This window comes from Argiope bruennichi, chromosome 8 (genome assembly GCF_947563725.1).
Source record: "Argiope bruennichi chromosome 8, qqArgBrue1.1, whole genome shotgun sequence".
Taxonomy (NCBI): domain Eukaryota; kingdom Metazoa; phylum Arthropoda; class Arachnida; order Araneae; family Araneidae; genus Argiope; species Argiope bruennichi.
The window spans coordinates 66,243,582-66,265,286 of record NC_079158.1 but is presented as its reverse complement, the minus strand read 5'-3'; the positions used below and the strand labels follow the sequence as shown (position 1 = coordinate 66,265,286).

The window sequence follows — 21,705 nt, the reverse complement described above, 5'->3', positions numbered from 1 at the left end:
GATCGAAAATATGATAGGAAACAGATAATTTTAAGCATTTTTTCTGTATTTTAATGTATTTTTTCTAAAAACTCAGGAACTTCATAAAGTAACCATATTTTTTTTTTCAAAAATTTCTCATCACCATGAAAATTCATTTTGAAAGTAAAAATTATATACTTTAGACTTATATTTCTAAACCAATTTATTAAAAAAAAAAACAGAATAATTTCTGTATTATTTTTGTAAAAAAATACAAATTAAATGTGCATTCTAAAACACGTATGAATGTATTGAATTCACAAGCTAAGGATAATTTTTGCATATACTTTGACATTAGAATGATATTTCGCATTGATATTAGAATAATTAATATCTACTAGATCATGGATCTAGCACATGATGGATTTATTTAGTGACAAAAATGTAGCTTATCATTATTGTAGCCGATAGTACGTAAGAATTTCACTAAAAAAAATGATTTGCCTACCCATTCTACCTGATATTCTAATGTAAGACTGATACATATAGTAGTAAAAAAAAGTAACAATATGAATGGAAACAAAAGTACGTTTGACTTTTTTTTCCTTTGGTCTTTTATTGCAACATATGAGGTTGAAATGATTCTTGAGATTAAAGTTTACGCAAAGTACATTTTATGATTTATTCAATCATATAAGAACTTTGAGTAGCAGCTATGACATATCATTTTAACCAAACGAATAAATAAGGATAGTATGGTTCAGTGTAAATATCTATACTTCTATCGATTGTTTATGAATATGTGCAACTCTAGAATAAAAATCCATTTCTATTTGAATAGAAAATCTACTTTTTCTTTTTCTTATATTTACTATCGGATGTTAGATTTCTGGAAAGTTGTCCAAATTTAAAAGAACGAAATGTCTGGTTTGAGTAGCTAATAAATTTCGGATTCTTTAAAATTTTAGATTAAGAATGTTTGAAAAACATATGAAATAGATGATTAGCAGATTTTCGATGATTCATATATTGATACAGTAAGAGAGTTCCAGACTCATATAAAAGTAAACCATTCTGTATTTATCTCAATGTTGAGTCTGGAAAACAGTAGTAAGTGCTTACTGTAAATAATGATTCAAACACATATTGGAGGATAGTTCTGAAACAATATACTGGAAGCTTGAAAGAGAAAGCTTTTATAAGGTTATCAAAGATAATAAAACTGTTCTGATATAGCAATAAGCGAAGAAGATTCGTCATCAATGGTGTATTTAGGTATTTCACTGATCTAGACAGAGTACATTATGTGGCCCTCTTTTAATAAATGATCAATTTAGTTTCCTATTTTAACACATTTTTATTTTAAATAGCATGTTAAAAAATAATGTAATTCAGTTTTTTTAATTTTATTATTTTAGTAAATATGGAAATATGTGCTTCTATTTTTTATATATATCATGGTGAAAATGATTAAAGTAATAAAATTAGTCGTAATTATTAAATAACGATTTTTTTGCTTGCAATGAAAATCCTTAGTGATTGATTGATTATAAATAAATAATTAATTGCAAGCAAATAAAAACTATTATTTTACTGGATCATTTTAGAAGAATATAATATAACCAGGCCAATTCCTAATTAATATTTTAATATATTATGATCAAGTGGTTAATTATACTTTAATTTATTTAATAATTATTTTAATAATTTAATTTAACCTCAAATTATAGAAATATTTAATAATTTATAAAATTTGTATTTTTTACAAATTTATAGTTGATAATAATAATAATTTGGCAACTAGGCTAATAACATTTTTATCAACTTTCAACAGCCCAGCGGCTCTAAGAGATGCCTATTTGGCTGCCCATTACAGTTCATCAAGATTTTAATGACATTGGTAGATAGATATGGCAGTTGTTTTAATCGATTTTCATATTCTTAAAGGATAGTTAGTACATTTATCAAATTTATAAGTGGCTGAAATTTGTTTTAATTTTTGAAAGGATTTGCGTCGATGACATGAAATTTACGATAAAGAAATACCAGCATCGTGCAATTAAAATTTTTATTAAATTCTAGAAAGATAGAAAAAAAATCGAAGAAATTCTTTCGATTCCGATGCATGTTGACAGATGTTGGTTTATCCGAACACACTTTCCTTAACGTGACTTTCCAAATGGACTCGAACTCTCTCTCTGTTATCCTAAAAACAACTTCAACTATCCTTTCGCGAGTGCAACACATAAAAGGTTTCAGGATCACTTGAAGCAGTGCAATACCGAGAAAAACACATCCACGAGTTCGTCACAGAGGACCCTCTTGCTGGAATAAACAAGGATAGATGAACGCAGCGCGGCATCGGAGGTTGCAAGGTTGTGATGATTATCATCTGAGGTCAGCGGCACTTACCGAAACGGTCTACAGACTGAGCGTGGTTCACCTCCACCCAGACTTCCCTTTGTACTCATTCGGTGCAACGAGTGCATGCGGAAATATCTGGGCGAATCATGACGAGTGTAAATTCCCTGCCAAACTCAGTTACGCTGCTTATCGCAGTTTGTGGTGCGTTGGCGATTTTTCATAAAGGGAGTATTATGTACAGCGACTTTTCGATAAAACGGTTTCGAATGTAGGCACTTTGTTGCTTGAAAATAACTATCAAGATAAGAAGCTAGAATTACTTTTGGTCACCGAATACGAATGTGATTACTTTCGTCGTGTCGTAATTACTGCTGATGGCATAATTAATGCATTATCTAGTGATCTTAACATCGAATGTTATTTTGCAGTTTTCAGGCATGAATGGAAGATATATTTATTAAACGATCAAGTATTTGGTGTTCTCTGCGAAATTATTGCTGTGCCCCATTTCCTTGCATATACCGTATACTGGCACATGTACTTAATCCTCAATACACAAGTACCTTTTGCGATTTAATGTATATTTAATGTATAGAAGATGAAAGAAATCGTATAATGTTAAAAATGATAGTATACTGTTGTTTCATGTTAAATAAATGTGTTAGGCCCTAGAGGGGGAGAAAGTGAAATGTTCAAATTCAAATACAAAAAAATAGAAATTTGTGAAATTTTCTTCTTTTTCTATTGTATTCCATTGGCAGCCATGTAGGGCGCTCAAATTTTCAAATTTATGATTAGGAATTGGCCCTCAATGCTCTTGGAGCTCAGTGCCGCGGTTCAGACTGCATAGCCCCAGAGCCGGCCTTGTTCATGGTGAATGGAGAGGCGTCTGTTAAGACATCGCAGTACGTTGGAACAATAAACACTGAGGGAAATAATATATGATAAATATTATTTGTATAACACATACTGTACAATTTGTATTTGTATAGTACGAATATATAAAGATGCACTAAAGAAAAATTTCACATTTTGTAAGCAACATTTTTTTTAAGAAAAAGGAGCTATGTATGGTATTAATACAGAAGTAAGACACTGGAAGCCGCTGCTATAGACAGTCGAAGTATTAATGGCTCGTTTTAATTATTTTGCTTTCTATTGTAAATTTAGAATCCATGCATTAGCTTGTGGAATTATCATAACAACTTGATTTCTTTAAAATAATATTTAACTCTAATTCCAGGTGCAAGTGGATAGATGGCTTGAATATTTTATCTGATCTTATTCAACATGTAAAATGTATAAAGTAAAATGAACTATTTTTTTATGTTTTAGTAAATGGAGTAATGTTAAAGTATTTCCATTTTGTAATTATAAAATCAGTATTGCAAGCATACTCAGAGAGTATTTATATTATAAAATTTGTGGGACCAATTTTTTTAAATCCAATACAATATTATTTCAACCATGATTATGTGTATACCTCTTTTGGGCAAACGTTTTTTCCAACGCTTTTGCGTTTGAATGTGAATAACCTTGGAAATATAGACGCTATCTATTTATAAATTAATTTGCGATAAATTGAGGATATTATTTTTATATGAATATCATTCATTAACGATATGCATTTATTTCTCTACCATTTTCGAAAATATCATCCAATTGACTATCAGATTTTCAGTATTCATCAAATCTTAAACCCTTTTAAACTATATACTTCGTGTAATAAGCGAAATTTTTGAAATTCCAGCCATCTTTAAAATAATAAATAAATTTAAAAACAAAAAATGAATGAAAAATACTATAATATATACTATAAAGGCAAATTTCAATAATTTTTTTTTATTGATCAATTTTAAACCTTTAATGAATTGATACTTGTATAGAAGTAACAGTAAATAAGTTCTCCTACCGGAAAACGAAATTGTCATTATACAATTATTTTTAGAGCTAATCATAGCGATGGTTTAAGAAAATGCTTAATTGAAAACAAAACCGAAAGCAAGAATTTACTGAGGTTTCTACTATTTTCAGTTACAATTGAAATTAGAATTCTCTAGTTTGATTGGAATTGAAATAATGCTAATATTTAAATTTAAAATGGTCCGTTGGCTTTAGATGGTTTTTAAACGCTTAAGGTGTCAGGTTAGTAACAGGTATAGGCTATAGGCATACCATGCATGAATTTTTAGATCCAAAATTAGTTGGAAGATTAATGTTAATTTAAAAACTATTATAAGTAAACAAAAAGAATTGTAACAAACAATGAAAGAATAAATTTAAGTTAAAATTTTAAAAAGTATCTTTTAACATTTGGTAGAAATTGTGTAAATATAAATGTTTTTTGAATTTGAAATTTTCCTATAAATTGTACTAAAAATTCTGAATACCAGAATGTTTGTGAACTGGGACGAAGAATATCTTTAATACGTCAGATTTAGAGACTAGGTCCATATTTTTTAATTTTGATCTCTAATGTAATTCGTCAAGCTATATATATGCGCAGTATTTTTTTTATTTAAAAATGTTCGTTGATTGAAAGTTGAGCTATCACATTAAGAGTAGATCAATTTATTTTATAATCGCATACATTGATTCCCTGACTGTTTCATTAAATATAATGTTTCAGGAGTATTTAGTCTAAACGTTTCGTTATGAAAATAAAATTCCGTTCACTGTCACTTTGCGAATTCTTTTTATGAATACACATTAATATACTATATTTATATTGAATCATATTGTATCAATTGCGATCACTATTAGCTTTAATTCTGGACAAAATAAACATCATTACGCCTCTAATAAGTTATATAAATTAAAAATATTTTTCTGAACGCTTCTCTATTTAATAGGATGCTCTGTCAAGTAAACTTTCGAAATTTCACCCTTAATGTAATAATTACCGAATGTTATCAATAATAAAAAATAACGATCGCTGTAATGGCAACATTTTCTTAAGATTGTTTGCTTAAATAAAAGTTTAATATGACAAAAATGCTAGAATAAATGTACAAAATAATAATTATTCCTTATGCTGAGCTATATATTTGCCTGTTTTCTCAAGCGATATGAAATTTTAATTTCTCTAAAATAAACAATAGTTGGAAAATAAAATGGAATAAAAGGATTTAAATAAAGCGGATAATGAAAATAAATAAAAGAATTCTACCAAACAGTGATGTGATAAATTATGAAAAGGGTATTATTTTCTAATTTACATTCAGTCATTATCATTTGATTGTTTGGAAAATATTGACTCAAACATGAAAACACTGATCTTCAAACGAAAGATTTCTGTGTGACATTTATTTTTGATGAAACACAATGAATACTGAAACCAGTACATTATACAATAACAAGTTCATTGAAACTTGTAATTCTCTAAACATTACATTTCAACAATAGATTTATTAAATTCATCAAATAAATATAGGTGATATGCTTTTTAGTTTTTACACAAGCATGATACAATGTTTTAACATGACTAGACCGCATAACACAGAACGGCTTATCACAGAACATAATATAGGAAAAGTTTTGAATAAATTATGAAACTCCAGGACGTGTGCATATTTCAACAATAAAAAATTATACCATTACATGAATATGAAACTATAAGCTTGAACAATCAATGTAAATAATGTTTATTTCGCATGCTTGTATGTACAAATATATACGAGTGAGTTACACATAAATATCTGTTTATTAAAGTAAAATGATGCTGTATCTCGGTGAAACATAAAATTATTATTTAGGCATCTACACACCAGTATTCATAATAAGTCATGTAAATTAACCAAACTTCTACTAGTTTATTTATTAATTTTTATTGCAGTACATAAAACATTTTTCTTTGGATTAAAAAAAAATTATGCTATATTCAGTAAGATCAATTAAAAATTTAAAAAGTAAGGGCACTGCGTACTGTAAATCGTAAATTTTGTTTCTTTATCACATATAATTTCTGCGCTAATAACATTTGTGTATACATGAATTCATTATATTCTTACGAACGAGCTAAAAAACGATTTTTGTAGGTCACTTAATATTTGTTACTTTCACATCTTTTTCGAACTTTTTGCAAGCTCGTGGGCACTACTTGATCAGGAAGTAACAACATTTTTTTTTATTAGCTAGCCCTCATGCTAACAGGCCCGATTTCTTCTAAATTAGTTTATACATTAAAAAGAAAAAAAGTTTCTTTCTTTGACAAATTTTAATTTTATACTCGAATAAGATGTTCGTCAATTCTGAAAGTCTAGATATCGTTAATAAAGATGAGCCGCTTTTACTGTTCGAATTTTTCCAGTAATTCTCAACTTGTGGAACCTGGACAATTAAAACCGTGTGACGTAAATACAAGAGTCGTGGTAAAATATGAAAAAAGAAAGAAAGAAAGAAAATTAAACTGGAAAAATATGAGAAATCATTCTAACAATGCAAAAATAAAATGACGCCCTTGAAATAACCAAATTCACGAATGCTACCAAAAGCTATTTTATAATAATTATTTTAAATTCCAAAAATTGATTGGAAGGGGGAGAGGCAGTAATAAAACTGATATGGAAAGTTGAGTCACAAATTACCAACTAATGCGCATGATATCACTAAATGAATTATAATAAATAATTTATTTTGTGTCACTGCACCAAACATTCTGAATAATGCGTATTAAGAAAAAAATTAATCTAAAAAATAATTTTTAGAGATTTGTATTGTCTTGAGAATACTTACATATTTTTTCTCGAATATTCCTTTCACCGAGAAATGTCTTAGAAGGAGAAGAGGGCAAGTTGCTGGAATGAGTTTTATCATAAAAGTTTACAATTACCCCAAATAATACGTGAGTAAACATTTATTTGAAGTTTCTACAGCAATGAAACGTTTTTCTGAAAAACCAGCCATATTCATGATGGTAAGTGCTATATTTACACAAATATGCCTATATTCACGAAATATGTTGTAAAACAATCATATAATACATCTAATATGCTCTCCAAAATTGTGCTTATCCATTTCAATAAACTCGAGTTATGAAATGTGAAGTGCTTTTGAAGGGAAAAAAATTATTTTAGAAACGGCATGTGTGTGAGTATAAAGAAAATTAGAACTTTTTAAATACGAATAAGTGAAGTTGCAGTTACGGTTAGTGAAAGAAGCAGTTGGAAAATTTCCAGCTGACAGATATGCATGGCTGAACCACCATTTACATATACATATTTATATTTGTTGTAAAATACAGAATAACTCTTTCTATGCATTTTATGTTTATAAAAATTTCTCCCAGGAGAAAAATATCCATCATTTCACTTAGCATTTATTTGATGGCTCAGAAGTTTTAACCAAAGTGCTTTTATTCACATTTCAGTTTTGAAAAAAAAAGAAAAGAAAACGATAATTTTAAGCCGAAATTTAATAAACCATGGAAAGTAAAGAACTTCAGTTTTGTAAGGTTGCATTAGAACACGCTTATTTGCTCAGTCCTCTTTTACTTTCATGTACCAAATTGTAACAATGAATGCCGCATCAATAAGTTCTATAATATAGGCAGTTGGTAATATCAATCACTAAAATTTTCTTTCATAATATATGTATAGTATATACTTTAAATGAAAAACACAAATTATTTATTATTTTAAAACTGCTATCAATTCGATTACAGTAATATTATTAAAGTTGATATTCGCAATACAGCAAACAAGGCTATTAATATCATGAATCTATAAATGCCAATAAACATTTGCTTAAAATTCTAATTATGTTACGTTTATTAATTTTGTTTTGCAAAATAATATATTCAAGCACTGCTAATTGATTTTTACGTTAAAGAATATACTCCAGAAAAATGATATCCGCTATAATTCAGAGTGGAGCATTAAAAAGAATTGTAGGTTGTTTAGGATACAATATTAATTACTGGGATAAATATTTAGATGTTATAAAAATTTTAATTATATTCATTTTCTATTAAGCTAAATTTTTAAGACGAAAAATAGAAGGTTTGCAATGATGTGATGATTAGAATTAAAGTATCTAAACTAAACTTTTGCTCACAAGGGGAGGGCATGAAGTTGAAATCTGAGATCGATTAAGATTTAGTATACATTTAGAATGTTCATTAATGAAAATATTAAAACGCAATGGCCAGTCAATTTCGAGAAAATGGTTCTCAAACTTTTGGTAAAACTTATATACTGATAACTTGACTCCCGTCGGGTGATCCCTGTGGCATGGTTGTCTAGGTAACCATCTCATATGCGGAAGGTCAGGATTCGAACCTGGCTGAGAATTTATTTATTTATTTTTTCTTTTTAAATAGTTCTTATTCAATTAAAAATTTACAAATGCTTTTAACTAATATGTTTTTAATTTTTTTATCCAAAAATATTTAATAATTTTAATATTTCATAATCTTAATATATTATTATTTCGTTTTAATATTTTCATGAATGGACATTATACTAAATCTCATTATACTCACTATCATTATACTAAATCTCATGCCGATCTCGGATTTCAACCTCGTGCCCTCCCCTTGTCAGATGCACTACCATTATAGATGGTATGCCTTTCAGAACATGGGAAAAAGAATGATTATATATATAATTTAATATTTGCCATTTCATAGCTAAATTATAATTTTCCTGCGTAAATTAGTATAGACACAGATACTGAGAACTGTTGAAACTTATGTATTAATCTAATAGATGAACTGAAATTCATCTATTAGTTATATTAGGGCGTAAGGTTAAGCAATTTGATGATGAAAAAAATTGCCTCTTTTAATACACATTTCTTTCACGTTGACTTGAAATTGATACATTATTCCAGATCAGCTGGACTAGGAAAGTACTTTGCGACATTATCAGAAAATTTACATTTGCTCAGAAAAAATATCTGCATTCGTAGGCAAAGGATATTTTAGAATTAAAATCTACAGAATAAATTATCACAGGTTATCCATTCACAATTATTTGGGGTCAGAGAAAAACACAGCTGTTGCTCTTTATCAGTGGGCGCGCATGTTCGTTGTCGCGGGAAGATTCACTGGTATCTCTGACCCTGGGTGCGACGTGGATGACCTTGACACTGTTTTTCTTTGCTGGACGTGAGATGATGCTGTCGCGCAGGTTAGTGCGGCGTTGCAGGTGGCAGGGAACGAGAGAGCAAGAGCACGGGGAAGGGTTTTCTGTGACGTGGCAATGACGGCAACTGTGACGCTCGCGACGAAAACAAAAATAACCATTTGGTTCCTACAAGAATTCGAGAGAGTAAGTTAATAATTTGTTGTCAAAAATTATTTAATCAGTCATGAAACATATGATATCTTGAATAACAATTGACTTTTAAAAAAATAAAGAAAATCTGTACATACATATAAAAAAAACTATCAGACAGTCAACAGAAATAAGAAAATAAACAGATATAAAAATTTTTAAGATAAAAAATGACGTAAAATTAAATATTTGGCTAAAAATAACCAAATAACTAGATACACCCAAAATCGCCAAGTTAATAAGAATTTCATCTTCTTTATAAAAGTTTATAATCATTACAGCAGGTTTTCATGTTGAAAATGAAGTTATTGGCCACAGTCAATATTAAAATTCATATAATAGCGAGGATTCTAAAGCACGCTAAGTTCTTGGAGAAAAATTTCATCAAACAATAAATGTTCCAAAATTTTGGGATTTGTCGGCCCCAAATTCAAATTTATCGAATTGTAAGAGAAAATTCACTCTTACCTGTCATTCCGAGAACTTCTAAATCAGAAGAATCGAGGTATCCCAACATGAATTAAATCGTATAAACATCAAAATCATTAATACACACGTTCTCTTTCTTTCGTCATCTTTTTTATTTGCTGGGCGATGACACAGGCACAGATAATTATTTACATATATTTCATTTTACGTGCACGAATTCTTTATATAGCATACAACCATCATTGGTTCAGTTCTTACACACTTCAACAGAATTGAAAAGTGAACCGAAACTGAAACTTACATCTGTTAGTGTGGGATTTTTTTCTGACTTCACCATTTACTTTTGGGCAAAAGGGTTTCATCTTATTATGGTTAAGCCAGAAATTCCAACATCAATCATCCAGTCCTCGAATCGAGAAAAGAGTTATTTTCTCCAATAGTTTAATTTGGCTTAGGAGGAACAATAATTTAATATGCTATTTTTTATTTTGAATTTTTCAAAGAATATACTTTTAAAATGTATTTATTTATAATTTTAATTATGTTAAATGCAAAAACATCTTTAATCTTTAACTTATCAATTCAATAAAAAGTCAATGATCGATTTTGTACTGCTGCCAGGTATGCCAGGTTCCAAAACTCCATACCGAGACAATCAGCAAGAAACTCCTCAGCATCCACATGTAATTGAAGTTACTTTGCGAATGAAAGAAGACAGCTGCACCTTGGTAATGGTAATGCATCAGATTTAGTTCGAAATCACCTCATTCAGCGCAAAATTTAAGAATATTGTAAGTTAAATATTAGATAGACCATTAGTACATATTTATATTGCAAAATATTTTATGATATAAACCCTATTTGAAATATAATATAATATAATACAAGGGGTGTTCAAATGAAAAGGTACGGAATGTCGTAACAATGTAATCGTTAACATATTTGCCGATGCCGCTATGGGAGAACGTAGCGAGACATCTAGGGATGAGATTGAAGTCTCTGGCATGGACCGGAGCATTCGCGGGTATCCGCATGCGCAGTAGAGAGTAGAGGCTCTTATAAAGAGCGTCGTCCAATTGACGTGGTAGTGCATGTGAAGACAGGATGGCGTTCACATCGCAAAATTCGACGATATAGGAGCACGCGGCTTATCCGATTTCTGACAGCGGAAGGTGTTACACGGCCGCTATTCATCGCTGAATGGTTACCGTATACGGGGAGGACTGTGTGTCATACAAGTCAGTGAGAAAATGGAGTGCCCGCTTTCGTGCAGGCCGTGAGAGTTTGATTGATGATCCGAGACCAGGCCAGACAAACATCATCACGGCCGATCTCATCGACAAGGCGGATGACCTAGTGAGAAGTGATGGGCGTGTCACATTGCGAATGTTGGCGGTGAAGGTGGATGTCAGCGTTGGAACAGTGTGGACAATTGTTCACGACATGTTGCGTTATCGGAAGGTATGCGCTCAGTGTGTTTCGAAGTAGTTGACCGACCAGTACAAGGAACTGCGTATGGGGCTAGCACTTCAATATCTGTTTCGGTATCACGAAGACCCTGTTTTCCTGGAGCGGATCATCACAGCTGATGAAAGCCGGTGCCATCACTACGAGCCAGAGACAAAGCGGAGCAGCATGTAGTGGAAGCATACGTCGTCGCCTCCTCCTAAAAAGTTAAAAGCCGTGGCGTCAGCAGGCAAAGTGTTGCTCACCGTCTTTTTCGATGTTCAAGGTTCGCTACTTCTTGAATTCCTCGAGCACAGAAGAACCATTCGCTCCGATGTGTACTGTGAGACACTCCGAAGACTACGCAGGTCCATCAAGAACAAAAGCCCGAGGCTACTCACGGATAGTGTGATTTTGCTCCATGATAAAGCGTGTCCACACGTCTCCAGATTAACACACGCGGAACTGGCCAAGATGAAGTGGGAACAGCTCGATCATCCGCCCTACAGCCCGGACATGTCCCCCTGCGATTTTCATATGTTTGGTCTCCTGAAAAAACATCTGAAAGGGAAGCACTTCAACTCGGAAGGCGAACTCAAGAACGCTGTGGAGGACTATATCTCGTCGCGGCCACAGGAATTATAGGAACAAGGAATCCTTCAGATCGTTTTACTTAATTAAAAATTAAGCTGGATTTTAGTGTTTTGCATTCGATAACTTCCATAAATAATAATTTAAAAGCATTTTGGAAACCACTTTTTTCCGACTAAATGAAACCGAGATTTAGTATAGAACTATAATTTTAATCACAAGATGACATACCAAATTTAAATTATTTAAGTCATTGCTCTTTTGAGGCACCTAATTCACTTAGATTCAAAAACACAAACACATAGACGCCCATTCTTTTGTTAGATTTGGTTTCAAACTTCATGCAGATATATATTTTAGACGCTTAAAACTTATATACCAAATTTTATCCGTCTAACTCTTTATGTTTTGTGGCTATCGAATCCACTCTTCTCGAACAGCCAGGTAAAGAGATTTTCTCTCAGTGCATTTCGTTCTAAATTTGATTAAAATAAATTTATATGATTGATATCTCCCACAGGGAGAGGGGGATAAGTAACTTCCGGTTTGGTAGTTGGTTCTCTCCACCCTGGTGGGCTCTTTTAATGGTGGGGGTCAGCTACCTCCTATCGATGACCTTCTATAAGTAATTTCATACTGCCTACGGGAATCGTTGCACCGTGGCCAGTGATGGCCCTTAAGACTCAACCACAGTTCCCGTCAGTGTTGCCGTCCAGGTGGCGTTATCCGCGTGCCTTCCGTTTGGGTCGGATATATATTAAGTCAGCTATTACATGTTTGGCAATAAGACCAGGTAAGAAATTTTCTCTGCTTTGCTGAAAACGTTTTTGATTTACCGTATTCTTAGCTAGATATAGATCCAAAAATGTGGTTTGCGCACTCAGGGAAGTCTGAAACGAGGAGATTAATCAAAATATTTTCGAATTATTTGCCGATTACAATACGTTCTCTTTGTATGTCTTATACAAGAAAAATAAAAACAAATGTCAAAATTTCCATAACTTTTTAATTGTCTGAATATCAAATGTCGTGAAATTTCAAATTTATAGTTTGGTAAACACCCATCAAAAATAAATTTCCATTAAATCTGGTATAAAAAAAGTTCTTTTAAATCTTCTCGAAAAAGATTTTGCATCGGGAAAGGAATTACTTACGTGTTGACTAGACACTAGAGGCTGTTCGCGTAGACAGTTGCGTGGATTATGATAGGTAGACATTAACACAGCAGGACAATGAGAAGGAGGACTTGTTTGAATACCAACAGTTGACAAATCTGGATTTGTTTTCATAGCCATGGACAGATCCTCCTCACTTCGGATGCTAGGCGTGAAAACTGCGAAGAAAAGAAAATGATTTCTAAAATCTTAATTTCACAGATGTGCGGGGGATATCGCAAATATTAAGAACTGTATATGAATAAATGAAAAGTTCGATGCATTCAAGGTATTTATGCACTTGCCGTTTGGTAATACATGCTGTGGATACGTTGTCGAAAAATATCTTGTCAAAGCATTAAATTTATATTCGCGTGATGCATGAGAAATTTATTTTGACTGTGGCATCCACTTCGGATCAGAAAGAAGATAACGCCATAAAACTACGTAAGAAAAAAAAATTCAATTTTATTTTCGATGTTATGAGCAGAAATAATTGTATTGTGATTGAGATATTCAAGTGGTTTTATTAAAATATCGTATGACGAATGCATATTGTTACAAATCTGTAATTTTCCTTCCCATCACGAATAGTGCCATCGTAAGAAAGGCCGTTTTAACGATCAGCCCTGTGGGTGCTGATCGGGTGACGCGTCAGTGATCTCAGGGCTTGGCGACAAAATGGATAATGCTGGAAACTTCGAGAATTTTCACGATCCATCCAATAGGAAACGAGATACGCCCTGATTGGCCCAGAAGGTTCTCGGCCCACCGCCCGGGAACTATAAAAAAGGCCAGCACTCTCAAGCTGCAGGTTGTCATCCCGAATTGAATGGTGAATTGAATTGTAGGTGTAGTCGCCGACAAGTAGTCTTCGAGAGGATCGCGAAGCAACAGCAGAGAGTCAGCGTTGTGTGGAACGAGCGCTGAACTGCTGTGTGCCGAGTCCTATTGTCTACTGTGGAAGCAGAGTCGTATGTTGTGCGTAGTAGCGAGTCGGCAGTTAAAGCGAAGAGCAAGTGAGAAGTTCAGCCGTTGAGAGACCGAAGAGCGAAACTCCGAGAATCCCCTCTCCTGCTGGATTCTGTTTGGGGCTTTGTGTGCTGCGGTCGATTACTACTTGTGGGCTACTGTCTGTGCTGTCCTGTGTTCGTCTCGGCTGTAAATATTTTTCGTCAGTATATTCGTGTTCTTCGTGTAAATAAACGTCGTTGTTTCCTGATTGCGTTCTCACACCATACACCCACTATCAAGCGAACCTGGCGGTGAAATCCGTAACAATATATGGCTTCAAATGAAATGCGTGTTGAATTTATTAATTAATTATTCTATTAAAATTGATATTAATTGATTTATATGAAGTTACTATTAATTTTTTTTGAGAAAAAAAATAGAAAGCATAACTAAATATTAACTAAATATTCATTAAATGGAATAAGAATGTATGGATAGTATAATTAAACGATACAGAGATAAAATGTTAAAAAGCACTTTTTATTATACGACAAATTTCGTTCCATTTTTTTATATAGAGTATCTTTGATGTTTGTACAGTTATTAGTTAGTGTAACTTCAAGCAACGTAGTGATTCAATTTTTGAAGCTTCTTTAACAAAATCTGTAAACTAAGATATTTCCCAATCATTTTAAATCTTTATAAATTCTCTGATGAAGCATTAAGCATTTATTCAATTATTTTTAAATTCTTTATAAATTCTCTGGTGAAAAATTAAGCATTTATTCAAATATTTTTAAAATCTTTATAAATATTCCTGATGAAGAATGAAACACTTGTACAATTTCTTCCTAAATTTAAAATTCCATTCATATTTATTTATTTCACAACAAAACTAAATGTTTGTTTCATGCGAAAACATTTTTCTCCCACCAAAATAAACTTCAGATTCTTTGAGCACTGCGTATTCGTCACTTTCTTTACATCATAAATTTTATATATGCAATTTGCAGAAGGTACTACATTTAAAGACTCTCCCTCTCAAAAATTCGGAAAGCATTTTGAAATTTATTGGAATGGAGATGCTGAAATTTTAATTCTACATAAGGATTTTCGTGCATTAATAATTTTTGCGTTTTTTTATCCCGTTTAATAGAAATTTAGATATTAAACAGAAGGTTTTCTGTATTTCTTTATAAGCATTATTCCGAAATTTTTTTGTTATAACTAGAAAATCTAAAGCGAATGCTCAAGCTAGACATGATCCGATAGATCATTTCTAAACCTTTAATGATTGACACATTCTAGTTGGAAAAATGCTTTACACACCTTAGGAATTATATTTTGTGCCGCTTGGGTCAATGAACGTAATTCGGAAAAATAGTCAAAACTAAATTTAAATATAGACCGCGATTTTATAAATCATATATAGTAAGACATACTTGAAAAATTGCTTTATTAAACATAATCAAATCCAGACACCAACGACAAAAATTGACAGAATTAAAAAGCTTTGAATACCACAATTTCGGACGATTTTAGACCATTTGATAGTCACCTCGCGAAAACAACAGAAACTAAAATAATTCATTTTTTTTTTTTGAGACGACCGTTTATTGGACTAAAATTTAAAGCCTCAACTCAAAGCTTCATAACTATCTTTGATTTGATAACAGAAGTGTAGATATTTTAAATATAAGTATATTAAGAATAATTTACTAAGTATATTAATACGTCAGAAGTATATAAAAATTTAGACATTGCAATTTTTTAGCAGTATGTGTATTGATTCAAAAGGCATAAAATATAATTCTTTACGGCATTTAGAGCCCTTTTTTGGATTTGGAGCATCTGCTTATCTCTAACGATTTAGAAATTAATAATTGTATAATAAATTAGACTGAACAATTCGCATAAAAGTCTGTTCACTCATATAGCAAGTTTAGTGCAATAAAATAAAATAAAAACTTTTTTTTTCACTTTCTTAGTTTTAATTTACAGTGTTTGAAAACCATTTGATAATTATTTATGAAATATAAATTAATCAGATGAGTATAATAGGAATAGGCATTTGGCTTCATTAAAGCTTTTTTTTTGTTTGATAGATAAGAAATTTATGAGCTATATTTAGAAGTTTTTAAAAGATAATTTTGTTCTTGTCATTAAAAATTTATTAAAAGTGATATTTTAGAAATGAATCGCAGGGGATTATTGAAGCATAACATGAAAAAACTTTTATCGAAGCAGAAAAAAAATATCAGGAATGAAAAAATTAAATAAATAAATAAATATTAGAAAATGTTTTTGACAATAAATCAAAAAGAAATTTATTTTAATGTCAAGAAATATTTAGACTTAAACCAGACATTTCTTAGAAAACTCTAAATATTTTAGTCAATGGAATTTTTTAAATGAGACTTTTTTTATTATATAACTATAAATTTTACTTCATTGGCAACAGTCCATTAAATTTTTTTTTTGCAATAACTGCAGAACATGACTAATTCGAAACTAATCCTAATAATTATTCTATTCTATATATCGATTCTACATTATAATTTCAACTGGGAAGATAAAGAAATTTCGACTTATCTAAAGATTTGAAAAAAAAAAAAAAAAAAAAAAAAAAAAAAGATGAATCTATAAATGAGTACAGAAAGAAAAAAAAAAAAAAAAAAGAGATTTTCAAAACTAAAACTGATAAGAAATTATTTTTTATACTGATCAGTTTTAGAAAAAATATGTATTTAATAAATAAGCAATAAATAATTTTCATAAATAATAATTCATAGTAAGAATAAGAACTTATAATTGAAAATTTTTTTATAATTCCGAATGTGATAAATAATTTTAATAAATAAACAATCTGTAACACTTTAAATTCTTCAATAGTGCAATAAAAATTCAAACTAAACAATATAATTTAGGTATAATTTTTTTCAACGATTTTAAATGCTTTTTTTCATTGCCTGTGTAAACGTCATACCAGTTGCAACTCAACTCCACATGGTATAATTTTTTCAGATTTCGTTTTCTCGATGTAAATATGCTTTCGAAATTTTTTATGTAAATATTCGCAATTAAAGTGTTCTCTCATATCATATCCATAGTAATTATTGAAGAGTTTTTACAGCCTATTTTGATTGAATACAGAATAAAGCATTGAAGTCCTTGAGTGTATTAAAGACATTAGAAATTATTAATAACGATAAGGCACGTAGAATTCAATTAACAGAAAATTTTCATAATTAATAAATTTTATAATTTTTAGTTTTGTTTTTGAATTAATCAAAAGAAATTCGAATTACAGACGATATTTTAATGTTACATTAATATGAAGTTTAAAGAACCAAAGAAAAAATTCGAATAAGGAATGATTGAGTTAAATATATCGGATTACTCAAGTTCCACTCAAAATATTTGAAGAATAAAATAAAAGAAAAAGAAAAGAAAAAATAAAATAAGAATAAAAATAAAATAGGCATAAAAAGAATAAAAATAAAAAATAAAAGAACAAAAATAACATAGGAATGAATAAAACAATAAAGAAGAAAAATAAAATAGAAATAAAATAAAATAGAAGAAATAAAGGAAGAATAAAAATAAAAAATAAATATAAAATAGGAAAAGAATAAAAATAAAAAATAAATAGAAAATAGAAAAGAATAAAAATAAAAAATAAATATAAAATAGGAAAAGAATAAAAATAAAATAGGAATGAATATTTTTAAAATTACAATTAAGAAAGAGAATATCCTTCATTTTTATCTTGCAAATGAAGCTGACGTTCCATGATTTAGAAATCGATATCTAAGATACTGTGTCAACGGAAATAATCTATCCCCATCTATTTTCCCTTCCTCATTTCTCCACAATCTACTTGTCAAAGCCGACATCATTTCATATAAACGAATACATTTACGTAATTTTGCTTTGCAACTTCGATGCCACTACGAAATTTACGACATCAATTTAAGCACTGAATGGCAGCGAAACCCATAAACCGCGAAGCCCTATTGGTCCTGTTTTGGTGGCACCTCAAAAAAGCTGACCATACCCCATAGGAACAATCAAGTGAGACAAATACCGCCACTTACATTACCTTCTCGGTGGCTAGAGATTTGTGGCGACACAGAAGGCTCTGGCAACCTCAGAGTATCCTTTTCAAAATCCGCCAATGGCAAGAGATCATTCGAAATAGAGCTGGTTGGCGACATTACTGGCGAATATCTGGAGACGTCTTCGAAGGTGACAGGGGAGTACAAGGATCGAGTGTCATGAGAGTCCAAAAGAAATTCCACATTCAGGGGTTCTTTGCCGAAGTCTGGCTTGTTGGGCTCTATTAATTTTGGTGTCTCTCGTCGGTGGAAAACCACAGGTGGTTTTAAGCGTCCATGCAGCCAATATGTTTTCATTTCTCCTTTTCCCTTAAAAATATAAAAAAATAAATATATTGTTTGATTTTATTGATTTGAAAATAGTTAGAATTGGTCAGTCAAAATGCTTTTCTCATTTTGCACAATTGGATTATCTAATGCAGACTATTCATGTTCATATTAAGGATTTCTCGAAAATAAAGTATGTCCATGATTTAATTTTGAAATCCTTTGCCATCTGACATCAAGAAGACGGATATGACATCACAGCTTAGCTTATGTCAATGTGCACTTAGTTATTAAATCGCGTGCATAGTTAATCCCGTAGCTAAAACTTCATAACAAAACCTAGCAGGAATGTTTTCCCTTCGATTTTCTAGTATACTTAGAATAATTTAGAACCCCCTTTTCTCTCCTTCCCTACATTCTTTGGTTGGGGTAGCGTAGAGAGCAATGGCGTATTTCAGACTAGGCCTCGAGTCTGAGAGAGGTAGCAACATGTCGATTATTTTTCTTGTTGCCAAATAAATAAGCAAGTAAAAAATACAAGTTCTACGTATTATAAAGTATTAAGTTGTATTAATTATCAAATACAATTGATCGGTGCTTAAATGCTTTATTACGATCACTTTTCGTTATTAGAATATTTATAAACGTGGATCGTCTGCTTCGATAATGTTGTGAACTTAAAAGAACCAGAGCCATTTTTACGAAGTTAATAAAATAAAATAAAACAAGTTAAAATGAGTTGCAATGTGAAATTAAATTGATCAGTTAATTAATAGAAAGGTTTAATAATGTGGACTGTTTAGGGTCAAAATACTTAAATTCACCACTGGTAGATCGGAAAACACCAGACATTTGGTCATGGCTGTCTACAAAGGTGAGAGCCCCCCCCCTTTCAGTGTGTAGGCGGAGGCATATAATGTGTTTTATAATACGCTATATTATAAACAAAACGGAGTTAGTTAGCCTATATCTATACATAGTATAAAATGAAGTCTCATGAAAGCGTCTGTATGTTTAAACCAGAAAAACTCGAGAAATTAGAGATATTTGTACCATTTTGAAGGGCATTTATTGGGGAATGTTTTAGTATATGAAGTCATATCAAAATTAAAAAAGGAGTTTTATAATTGCGATGTCAATTATTTTCCTATTACGATTCGCGCATGCGTAATACACTTATCCGCGCATGTGCGAAAACTACAAATTGCGCATGCGCAAATAGCAAGAGCTGTGGTATGCATATGCGATACATTTCTTTGTTTACGTCTGATTTTAAACAGCGATTCAAAACTCATTATACCCCCAAAATAAACTGATATTCGATATATTTATACCATTTTGTAGGGCATTTGTTGGGGAAGGTTTTATTCTATAGAAAACATATATAAAAAAAAGGAGTTTTAAAATTGCGATTTTAGTTACTTCAAGGACAAGTGTTTCACACTGTGGAATTGACTTAAGCGGAAAATGTTTTTCTCATGGACAAGTTTCTGTGGCACTTTCTAGAGTTGCATCCAAACAAAATCTTTTTGTCTTGGCAGCAGGAGGAAAAATCGTCAATATAGTTTGCAAAGAAATATTACGTAGCAAGCTGAATTTTATTTTAATATCAAATTATACAGAGTTGATAAACAAGTGTGGAACAGTGGGTGGAGGGAATATCGAGTGGAGGTAGACTTAAGTTTAAAGCTAATTTTTCCTCTTGGGCGTTATGCCACAGGCAACGCTGTGCGGGAACTGCTAGATATGTAATAAAGCATGCATGCGGTATGTTATCCTGTATGCGGAAACGAAGTATGTTATCCCATTTTTGAGTTTTTCGCTGCCTTTCTTTCATTTTCCCGATTCATCCAAAATTTGGCGAGAAAACTCGGTTCCAATTTTTAAGTATTTAAGTCCTTGCTTTTCTGTGTTAATGTGACGTGAAAATATATAGATAAAAACGTGTCCTTCACCCTTTGTTACATTTGGTCCAAGCGTAATTCCGTTAATGAACCGATATTACAAATTAACAAATTAAGTTTTTGAGTTATCGTGTTCACAGAAATCAAAGTTCAAAAATGTGTTTTTTGGACTCAAGGAGTTCAAAAATGTAAAGTTTCATCAAAATTTCAAAGTCTAATTACAATACTTTGCATATTTAGTATAAGAGAAAGTAAAAACTGTCTATTATGTGTGAATAAATTTTGCAAACCGAAACAGAAAGAAATAATTTTAAATAGAAAACAAAAGCACGTTTTTCAGAATTTTCTTTTTATAATTTCAGTTAAAAATTTGTTCAAACTATGATATAAAATAAGATAATACTATTCCTTTGAGACTTCTTTTATGCATTTTTGATAAACTATATTTTTAAAGAACTATACAAAGCTCTAGAATAATGAAACGAATGTCCTTTGCATTGTGTATCCTGCTATACAAATACCGACAAGACAGACTTCATAGAACAACTTCTATTAAAAGAGAAGGTAATAAATGGAGTAACACAAAAGCTCCAGCAAAAAAATAACATTGGTTTGTTTTTGTGGGCGATTCATTTATATTGGATGTCTGACCAAATAACAATACAAATCAGGAAAAAAAATCGCATTCTTGATACACAATAAGAGTAATAATTTATGCGATGTATCTGCTGCATATATTTATTGCATTATCGCCTTCGGATTTTATGTTGCTATTTTGTGAACTGACCATCGATTTCTAGGCAAAATAAAAGCAATTCCCATGATAAACATGAAAAAGATATACATGATTTAAGATTTAATTCTCTCTCTCTCTCTCTCTTTTTTTTTTACTTTCTCGTGTACGAAATATATAGAGAAATTTGAACTCTAACATTTGACGAATATCCCTGACCTAAAAGCATATCTTTGGAATTCTGTTTGTAGTTAAGTTTGCAGTTATCTTTGGAATTAAGTTTGTAGTTAAGTTCGTAGTTGTTAGTAAGCTGTTTGTAGTTAATTCAAAAACACTTTAAATCAGATGAGTAAAAATCGATATTGCACCAAATTTGTAGTTTTTTTCTTTCAAATTGTAAACGAATTTCATTCCGAGAAAATCTGTCCATCCGACTGTTCGAATGTAAGTTAACATGATAACGATAAAAGGAAGAGAACTAGAGGATAAAATTTGGTGCACAGATTT

The 21,705-nt window shown here is 31.0% G+C and overlaps 1 protein-coding gene across 2 annotated transcripts in view; it reads right to left on the bottom strand.

Annotated features, from left to right (window-relative positions):
• Window positions 1-7,976: 7,976 nt before the first annotated feature.
• LOC129981733 (soluble guanylate cyclase 88E-like) overlaps window positions 7,977-21,705 on the bottom strand; it is a 283,599-nt gene continuing 269,870 nt past the window's right edge. The window contains exons 12-14 of one of the 2 annotated variants that reach the window (XM_056092694.1): window positions 18,279-18,603; window positions 13,223-13,401; window positions 7,977-9,578 (exon numbers count right to left, since the gene is read on the bottom strand). In XM_056092694.1, the coding sequence (XP_055948669.1) occupies window positions 9,306-9,578; window positions 13,223-13,401; window positions 18,279-18,603 (777 nt within the window). In that variant the 3' untranslated portion in view covers window positions 7,977-9,305. Of the gene's footprint in view, window positions 9,579-13,222; window positions 13,402-18,273; window positions 18,604-21,705 lie in introns of those variants that run through there. The other variant, XM_056092695.1, reaches the window with a different exon arrangement.